Source organism: Sinocyclocheilus grahami, unplaced genomic scaffold (genome assembly GCF_001515645.1).
Source record: "Sinocyclocheilus grahami isolate Dianchi unplaced genomic scaffold, SAMN03320097.WGS_v1.1 scaffold613.1, whole genome shotgun sequence".
Taxonomy (NCBI): Eukaryota; Metazoa; Chordata; class Actinopteri; order Cypriniformes; family Cyprinidae; genus Sinocyclocheilus; species Sinocyclocheilus grahami.
In genome coordinates, this window is record NW_015505792.1 from 250778 (window position 1) to 260151 (window position 9374).

Here is a 9374-nt window from a genome sequence, read left to right on the forward strand (position 1 = left end):
AAAACCCCTTCTCAACACCATCCTCCAAGCAGTGTCTCCCAGAACCCTCCAGTCTTACGTGACAGCGTGGAGGTGTTTTAAAGCATTCCACCTTTCATATAACCTGTCGTTTCCTGATTTCTCTCTCCTCTCAATCTCCTCATTTGTCTCCTACCTCAACAGCGTTAAGGGCCTCCAAGTTGGGTCCATCAAAGGGTACCTGAGCGGCATCCAATTTTTTCACAAACTGATTTTTGGCACTTCCTCCCCTGAAATAAACGACTCCCAAATCTCCCTCTTGATCAAAGGGATCCCAGCCCACCCGCCCCGACATCAGACAACCAATAACGCTAGACATTCTCACAAAATGTATTCATACCCTCCGTTCAGGCTACCAGTCCATCAATACCACCCGCACACTCGACGCTATGTTTATTTTGTCTTTTTTTGGTTTTCTCAGATGTTCTGAACTCGCCATCACTTCTAATTTCAATCCAAAAATCCACCACAACATCTTCGACTCATCCTTCCTCGACAGTGAAACTATTTCCTTTTTGATTAAACAAAGCAAGATGGCCCAAGCCATGAAAGGCCATTTTATCGATATTTTCAATCTTCTGTCACCAATCCAACCCTACCAAACTGTCCTCACGTACATCCAATCCAGGAACTCCCAGGCAAAATCCCCTATTGAACCCCTATTTCTTGATGACTCCAACAAACCCGTATCTCGCTTTTGGTTCCGAAAACATCTCAAATCCATTCTTCAACAATCAGGTGGATAACTGCTCCAGCCTCTCAAATCCAAGCATCAAATCCAAGCTCTCGGGTAATGGTCTTCAGATGCTTTCAAAAGCTACATCAGGACCAATCGGTCCCACATTAAAAACACATCAACCCATCCATCGGCCGGTAAAGTCCAACCATCTGACGCCATGAGTTGCTCCCGTTAAAGCTACGTGGACCTTCCCGGTCAGCTGATTCAAGCCTCGTCCACTCCATCATCGACCAGTAGGGCTCACCTGTCCGACGCTGTGACCTGCTCCCATCAAGAAGCGGTGTGAGCACTCCTGATCAGGCTTCCCAAATCACGCTGCTCCTCGTTCATCGTCTAGTGGGGCCCAAACACGCTGGTCGGTTTGCCAAACACACTGCTCCTACTTTATCGGTTGGTAAGACTCACCGGTCTGACGCCACGAGCTGCTCCCCTCAAGAAGCGGTGTGAGCCCACCCGATTGAGCGCCCCAAATCACGCTGTTCCCTACCATCGGCTGGTAGGGCCTGTCCACCCGGCGCTGTGAGCTGCTTCCGTCGGAGTCTGTGTGGGCCCTCCTGGTCAGAAGACTAAGTTTCTTCCTGAAACACCAGCCCACCAAATTTTCGGCAATCATTTTAGGAGGGTTATTAATCGGGCGGCTGTCATTTGCTCTGTTGCTTTTTGGGGGTACTCTGGGTTCAGGCCAAAATTCTGAGCTTGGAGCCCTCCCTTCGGACAGCACTCCAAATACACATAACATTTACTCTGTTTATTATATGTAAGTGTGAACTCGTGAAATTATATTTTATTAACAAAGTTCGGGAGGAGCACGTTCAGATAATTAACCTAATTAACACGAGAGGTGCACAATCAGTAATCAACCCAATTAACAAGATAAGAGGTGTGTATATATACACAGCAGACTTACCTCTGTTCCTTGACAGTTTTCCAGCATCCCTCCGCCACCACTTCTCCGCACTTACAACTATTCCTGTCCTAACCTGTAGGGGGGGGTATTCTGGGTTCGGGCCAAAAATTCCGAGCTCGGAGCCCTCCCCTCGGACAGCATGCCAAATACGCATAACCTTTACTCTGTTTATTATATGTAAGTGTGAACTCGTGAATTGTGTATAAACGATGATAGCCGTGTTGCAGTTGTGCTTAAATTTAGCTTTCTTGTGTTTAGGGTTTTGCATCACAACTTCATCACAGTGCGAATTGTGTTTTAGTGAGTGAGAATGTGTTTAGAGTTTTGCTAAAAGAGTGCATGAGATCTGCAAACAGTGTCTAAACTGCCTGAACTTGTTTAAGGTTTTGCAGAAAGTGATTTATTTGACAAATAGGCTGTTGAAAATGTGGTTCAGAGAATGGGGTTTAGTGTCTTAGCAAATGTGAAAAACTGTAATAACGTCTGCAATAATGAAATAAAATACAAAACAGACATTACGGCATGTTGAATTCAAACTTACTATGGAACCTAAAACTGGATTTCTGGTTGAACCATTAAACAGAATCATTCAGCTCACACAGGTTATAATTAATATTGATGATATGATCGCACGTCTGACATTAATTATGATCCTGCGCTTATGTAATTACTCATCAGAACATAATCTAAATGAGAGCAGATCCTTAGACAAACTAGAGCTGCTTATAGCGGAAATTCGTTTAACAATTGATGAACTTTAGTTATTGAACTGACCTGAATCAACAGTGAACTGAGTGGAGCTGAATAATGACACTGCTGTCGTTTTTTTTAAGAGAATCTGAATTGTCTCATATTTGACGAAATAAATACTTCCCTGTTTAGTAAACAATCTGGATTTTATAGAAATAAATGAGGTCAGACAAACCCACAGGCTGAAAGAACGAAGCACGTCGTGAACGTAATTGGCACATTTCTTTATTTTGAAAACAGACATGAAACCATTTTCCACGATTTTACTCCTTAGATTCAAACTCACTTGAACAGAAAGGCTGGCGCATTTTCTTTTTGTTGGATTTTCTCGATTTTTAACATCAGTGCAGCAATATCTCCAATTAAACGCTCATAACAACACCAAGGACACTAAAAGAAGCCACATGTATTAGTTGGGTGCGTGTGAGAAGGTTCTCGTCTCTGGAGGAAAGATTCTCATGCGATGAGCTTCAGACGGATGGATGAAGAGATCGATCCGCACTGGAAAACTCCCTCCACACCTCAGAAAATCATTGCCACACCAGAAAAGAGAGGACAAACATAAAAACAGACCGTCTTCATCATCAAGAGCAGTCTGTCGGTTACTTAGGATTTTACATTTCACTGGTCATCTGTTAAACATTCTCGTCTGAAACGGCCTCCTCTGCTGGTTTGGAGTCTTCGACGGCCTCTGCAAACACCACAAGAAACAGCTTCAGTTCCCCACACTCTTACAGACCGCTGATGGACCACGAGTGGACCAGATAATGTGCATTACTGAAACACTTGCTCTCATGAATGCATCTCAATGAACAGCTTTCAGGCAAACCGCAGCTCTCCACCGGAAATGGATTCATGACTCTCACTTTCAGATAAATGGACAGCCGCTTGGATTTTCTGTCAAACTTCTTTCAGTTTTTATATACATATGTTTATTGTACCGTTGCTGCTAACTCAACTACACCCTCATAACACATTCAAGACTGTTTTGACTAGGGCTGTGCAAAAAATCGAATGAGATTTTCATGCGCATCTCGTCAGCACGTGCTTTCAGATGGAGCGGCATTTACTACACAGAGCCGTAGTTCACAATGAATCACCTGCGATTTTGAACGCGATTTTGTGTAGCTTGTCAGTGATTGAAAATCGCATTTGATTTTTTGCACAGCCCTAGTCAAAACAGACTTGAATGTGTTATGAGGGTGTAGTTGAGTTAGCAGCAACGGTGAACTACGGCTCTGTGTAGTAAATGCCACTCCATCTGAAAGCACGTGCTGGAGATTTACTACTGATCACCAGAAGCGGCTTTACTGACGAGACGCGCATGAAAATCGCATTCGATTTTTTGCACAGCCCTAGTTTTGACCCAGAAGAGATACGTACATTTTATTCCCTTAACATTTTTTGGAAATTTTGATGCATCTCTTCAAGGTCCAAAATGACCCGAACACAAAATGTTTGACATTTTGTTTAAAATTAGTTCCTTTACTATGAAAGAAAATATTAGAAACTTTTTTTTTGAAAATGTTTAACAGTGTTAAACGTTTTGTGTTCGGGTCACCATTGGGTGTCAAAACTACTTTTTGTAAAATTATCTATTAATATATATTAGTGCCAAAACACTATTATAAACTATATAATTGGCATTTTCCCCATATCTCACACACTTTTGGAAAATGTTGTTGATGAACATGAATATGTACGTCTATTGATGAACCATTGCAATATGGTTGATCACTTTTTTTATCTGAAAGTGAAAGTTTATACAGAGAGTAAAATGAGTTTATTTTGACTGAAAACCTTTCAGAATAATATTAGTTGTTCTGATGTTGTTCTGTTAGAAACAAATATGTAGGTTTCATAAATTTGCACAGTTTTTAGAAACCATGAATTATAAATTCCATTCATTCCAATAGGGTTAATACTTCTCAGATTATTATGTTGTTATAAATTTCATAAAATGATAAATCAAATAAATGTCTCATCAGTATGATGGTGTGGTTCATGTGTAATTGAAATTGCTAAGAATTTCAAAGGTTCTTTCATACTCTAAAAGCTTGGTTTTTAATTTATTAAAATTTTGTTCCAACCAAGAAAAATTTGTTCTTTTAAGAACTGTTGAAAGGTTATTTATGGGCACTGATGGTTCCATGAAGAACCTTTAAGGTTCTTTATAGTGGAAAAAGGTTCTTTAGATTTTTAAGTGGTCTTCACACTTAGAAAAGTGTTGACTGAAAGGTTGAAGGCCGTACACGCCACGAGATAAACTCTCCACACTCACACTGACTATCTCAGAGCTCAAACTGAGTGTCTGTGTTTTTCTGACGCACCTTTTTTGTCTATTTGGTCTGCCTCCTGGCTCTCTGCAGCGTCAGGCACATCGGCTTGTTTGGCTTCCTCCTTCTTCTCCTCCTCTTTCTTCTCCTCCTCCTGTGCGTTTACATCGTGGGCGGGGTTCTCGGCTGCCGTGTTCTCCACCTCTTTTGGATTCTCCGCCTCCTGCAGCTGCTCCTGCGCGCACAGCCCTAGTTTTGACCCAGAAGAGATACGTACATTTTATTCCCTTAACATTTTTTGGAAATTTTGATGCATCTCTTCAAGGTCCAAAATGACCCGAACACAAAATGTTTGACATTTTGTTTAAAATTAGTTCCTTTACTATGAAAGAAAATATTAGAAACTTTTTTTTTGAAAATGTTTAACAGTGTTAAACGTTTTGTGTTCGGGTCACCATTGGGTGTCAAAACTACTTTTTGTAAAATTATCTATTAATATATATTAGTGCCAAAACACTATTATAAACTATATAATTGGCATTTTCCCCATATCTCACACACTTTTGGAAAATGTTGTTGATGAACATGAATATGTACGTCTATTGATGAACCATTGCAATATGGTTGATCACTTTTTTTATCTGAAAGTGAAAGTTTATACAGAGAGTAAAATGAGTTTATTTTGACTGAAAACCTTTCAGAATAATATTAGTTGTTCTGATGTTGTTCTGTTAGAAACAAATATGTAGGTTTCATAAATTTGCACAGTTTTTAGAAACCATGAATTATAAATTCCATTCATTCCAATAGGGTTAATACTTCTCAGATTATTATGTTGTTATAAATTTCATAAAATGATAAATCAAATAAATGTCTCATCAGTATGATGGTGTGGTTCATGTGTAATTGAAATTGCTAAGAATTTCAAAGGTTCTTTCATACTCTAAAAGCTTGGTTTTTAATTTATTAAAATTTTGTTCCAACCAAGAAAAATTTGTTCTTTTAAGAACTGTTGAAAGGTTATTTATGGGCACTGGTTCTTTATAGTGGAAAAAGGTTCTTTAGATTTTTAAGTGGTCTTCACACTTAGAAAAGTGTTGACTGAAAGGTTGAAGGCCGTACACGCCACGAGATAAACTCTCCACACTCACACTGACTATCTCAGAGCTCAAACTGAGTGTCTGTGTTTTTCTGACGCACCTTTTTTGTCTATTTGGTCTGCCTCCTGGCTCTCTGCAGCGTCAGGCACATCGGCTTGTTTGGCTTCCTCCTTCTTCTCCTCCTCTTTCTTCTCCTCCTCCTGTGCGTTTACATCGTGGGCGGGGTTCTCGGCTGCCGTGTTCTCCACCTCTTTTGGATTCTCCGCCTCCTGCAGCTGCTCCTGCGCCTCCTCTTTAGTGGGCGTGTCCGAGGGGGCGGAGTCAGTGGCAGCGGTGGGCGGGGCTTCTGCGGCTGGCGAGTTGGGCTGCTCGGCCGGTTTGCTCTCTTCTGCTGTTTCCGTGGAAACCTCAGCAGGTTTCTCTTCCGATGGAGAGACTCGCTCCTTCTTCTCCTCCTCGGCCTCGGCGGACTCGTCCGGAGCGGCGTCGTTCTCCTCGTCTTTCTCTCCGTCCTTCATCTTTTTCCGGGTGATGTGTCCGCGGAAGCTGGCCTGGATCTTGGTGGCAGCCTTGTGGGCGTTCTCCTCCGGTTTGGTTCCATCCTGCTTGATCTCCTGATCGGCCTCTTCATTCTTCTCAACCTGAGACCAGAAACACAAGAGCATCAGTAACTCCTCAAACACTAACGTACGTCAAGCGTCTGTTACTTTGAACCAGATGTCTTATTAATTATACAGATAATTCAACTAACAAGATTCTCTTCAAACTAATGCTCCACCATGACACTAGTAAAACGGATAGTTCACCCAAAAATGAAAACTCTGTCATCATTTACTCACCCTCAAACCTGTATGAGTTTATTTCTTCTGTTGAGCACAAAAGAAGATATTTTGAAGAATGTGGGGAACCAAACAATTTCTGGTGCCCATTGACTTCCATAGATCTTTTTTCTCCATACTATGGAACTCAATGGAGACCAGCAACTCACCAAACCAGGGTGAGTAAATCATAACAGGATTTTCATTTTTGGGTAAGCTATCCCTTTTAGCTGAAATAGAGATAACTACGGAAGCTTGTTGTACTTGCAACTTTCTAATCTCAAAATTCTGAGTTTGTTCTTGCAATTCTGAGAATAGAAGTCAGAACTGCTCATATAAACTCAGAATTGCAAGCTATAAAGTCAAAAACATAGTCCACCTTGTAAGATAAGGTTATTTTTTTATTCCATGAAACAGGCTTCCATAGAAAACTGACCATTCGAACTAAGCTTGTGTAGAAACAACTGGACACACGGATCCAGAGCAACTGATCAGCTACACTTACATTCAAGCATTTTGCAGATGATTTATCCAAAACAACTTGCAATAGAGTAGCAATTCATCAGAGCCAACAATATTCCCAGCATACAGAGCCACGTTTATCAGAAAACTCGATTTAGTATGAGTGAAATGCAGAGAAGAACGAGGAGAGGTGATATTTACACTTTGTTTGCGAGAGCATTGGTTCTAATGCTACAAACCCCCAGCGAGCGACCGAAGGAAAGTAGCTTCCCATCAGGCATCTGGACGTACGATTACCATGCTTTAATTGAATGAGCATTAGAGCTTTCAGACTGAGAGTGATTTAATGAATCTGGATCTAGAGCTCAGAAGGATGTTCATCTGCAGCAATCCCACGATTACAAGCGTCTCATCTTCAATAACCAGAGCACAAGTGGGAAAACTCTCCGTCTCTGTCTTTAATTAGTCTCTAAAAACCTGATTCTGAGGAGGTGAATGTTCATTTTTGATATGGCTGTAATTATAATCACAGATGGATCTCGACACATCTTTGATGGACAGACACGCACTGAATCATGCACAAACTCCATGTTTTCTGCTGAGACGCATCCAGATGTGATTAAAGCCATCAGCGCTGGAGCTCAGGCTGAGTTCACGTCCCTCAGGATCACACACACGTCTGACGTCTCTTCGGCTCTGGACCAGCATCAAATATAATTAAACTTGTTCATATCAGGGATAAATATCAGCGTAACATGGCAAAGCTAAAAGCAAAGCACCTGTCAGGATAAGAAAGCGTGACGTCTGACCGGAGAATCAGGGAGAAAGACTCAATATTTACCTTGTCCACCAGCGTCCAGGGAGGCTTTTGTCCACCGAAGGCCTTTTAATTTAATACTGAAATGCGTCTAATGAAAAAAAGCAAGCATAAAATGAAAAACAAATGTGTCAAAGTGACATATCATGCATGACAAACACATTCATATATCCAACTTAAAGTACCTTGAAGCAGATGAAAATTAAATCATAAATGCAAAATTAAAATCTAGTGAACGGAAGCCAAAGTAATGACATAATGCAAGATGAAGGCAATTTCATTCGGAAACACTTTTTCATTTATACATGCAATCTGCAAATGGACTGCAGAAAATGATGAGGATTTATTCTGCTGTGGTCCGGTCGTTTAAGCAGCGGTTTATACATCATCTGATCTGATATTTAACCTCATAACCTGTGGATGCAACTGTACTACAATCAATATCTGTCAATAAATGCATCTCCAGCTGTCAGACCCACTGATATTTGACCTGTCCAGATGATGAGGCATCATTCGTCTTCATCTGCGTGTGTTATCAGGGTTTATCATGTGTGATTTACTGAACGAGTGTCCAGTGCAGTACAGTCACGCATCTGATGCCGCTGCAGGAAGAGCTGGAGCAGAATTACTCTGCACCTGATGATGGCGCTGTGACGGACAACAGGTGTCACACACACACACACACACACACACACACACACGCATAGTTTGTATAGGAAAGGGTTAAAGCTTAACGCAGTAAAGAGAAGAGAAATAAGAATATGAAACTATGGTACCATTTGATATTCAGCAGATTTACAGCCTGGAGGAAACATCAGATTCTTAGTTCAAACACACCTTTGTAAAAAGGTCCAAATGATACCTAATGTATCAATTAATAAGACTAAGTTTGAATACTTGCACGTCTCGTCTGTCTGAAAGAAAGGCTTGATGCACTCCAAAGGTTCAAGTTGATCTTTGCTGAAGTTGGTTGATGAAAAAGAACCAGTTTTGAGTCAGAGAATCTTGGTGAATGGAAAAGTCAAGGCCGAAGCCTGGCACGAGCTTAGGATGTCCTGGAGCGTTGTAGCTCACATCTTCTCAAAACCGAACCACCGACTCTGGGCAGGTCCCTAGTGTGGGGCCTTTAATGTCTCAGAAGATTCCTGCCTCTCAAGATGGGCTTGTCCAATGAGAAAGGCTGATGTCCCAAGTGGGAGTTTTGAGATACTGGGGAGTTTGTATGACCCTTTGTGTGAGGGCATGGTACTTTGCAAATGGAACTTGAATCGAAATTACTAAAGATTCTCAGGACACTAATATATTGCCTCTGTACCAACATATAATATACACACTCGTTTCGATCATCAGAAGGCGAATTCATAGATACTAAACATGGTAGGATTACATATGGCAAGATGACAGGAATGGGTTCCATCATAAGCATGCATAGAATAGTCTAAAAATATCAAAGACAACATACACCATGATCTGAAGGATATGTGTGT

The 9374-nt window shown here is 41.1% G+C and overlaps 2 protein-coding genes across 2 annotated transcripts in view; both read right to left on the reverse strand.

Moving 5' to 3' along the window:
• Nucleotides 1-2629: 2629 nt before the first annotated feature.
• LOC107557630 (neuromodulin-like) lies at nt 2630-6455 on the reverse strand. Its single transcript, XM_016241108.1, has 2 exons — nt 5891-6455; nt 2630-3105 (listed from the first exon to the last, which is right to left on the reverse strand). The coding sequence occupies exons 1-2, from the start codon at nt 6453-6455 to the stop codon at nt 3050-3052; spliced, it is 621 nt and encodes a 206-aa protein (XP_016096594.1). The 3' UTR covers nt 2630-3049.
• Nucleotides 6456-6949: 494 nt separating this feature from the next.
• The window catches only part of LOC107557631 (neuromodulin-like), an 11661-nt gene continuing 9236 nt past the window's right edge, over nt 6950-9374 (reverse strand). Inside the window, exon 4 of the mRNA XM_016241109.1 lies at nt 6950-6962. Within this exon, the coding sequence (XP_016096595.1) occupies nt 6950-6962 (13 nt within the window). The remainder of the gene's footprint in view (nt 6963-9374) is intronic.

Bases quoted from the DNA above. Each gene is read 5' to 3' on its own strand.
- LOC107557630 (XM_016241108.1), bottom strand. From the start codon at position 6,455: ATGCTCTTGTGTTTCTGGTCTCAGGTTGAGAAGAATGAAGAGGCCGAT. The intron at 3,106-5,890 runs GTGCGTCAGAAA...TGGTGTTTGCAG, and splicing joins AGACCAAATAGACAAAAAAG to AGGCCGTCGAAGACTCCAAA.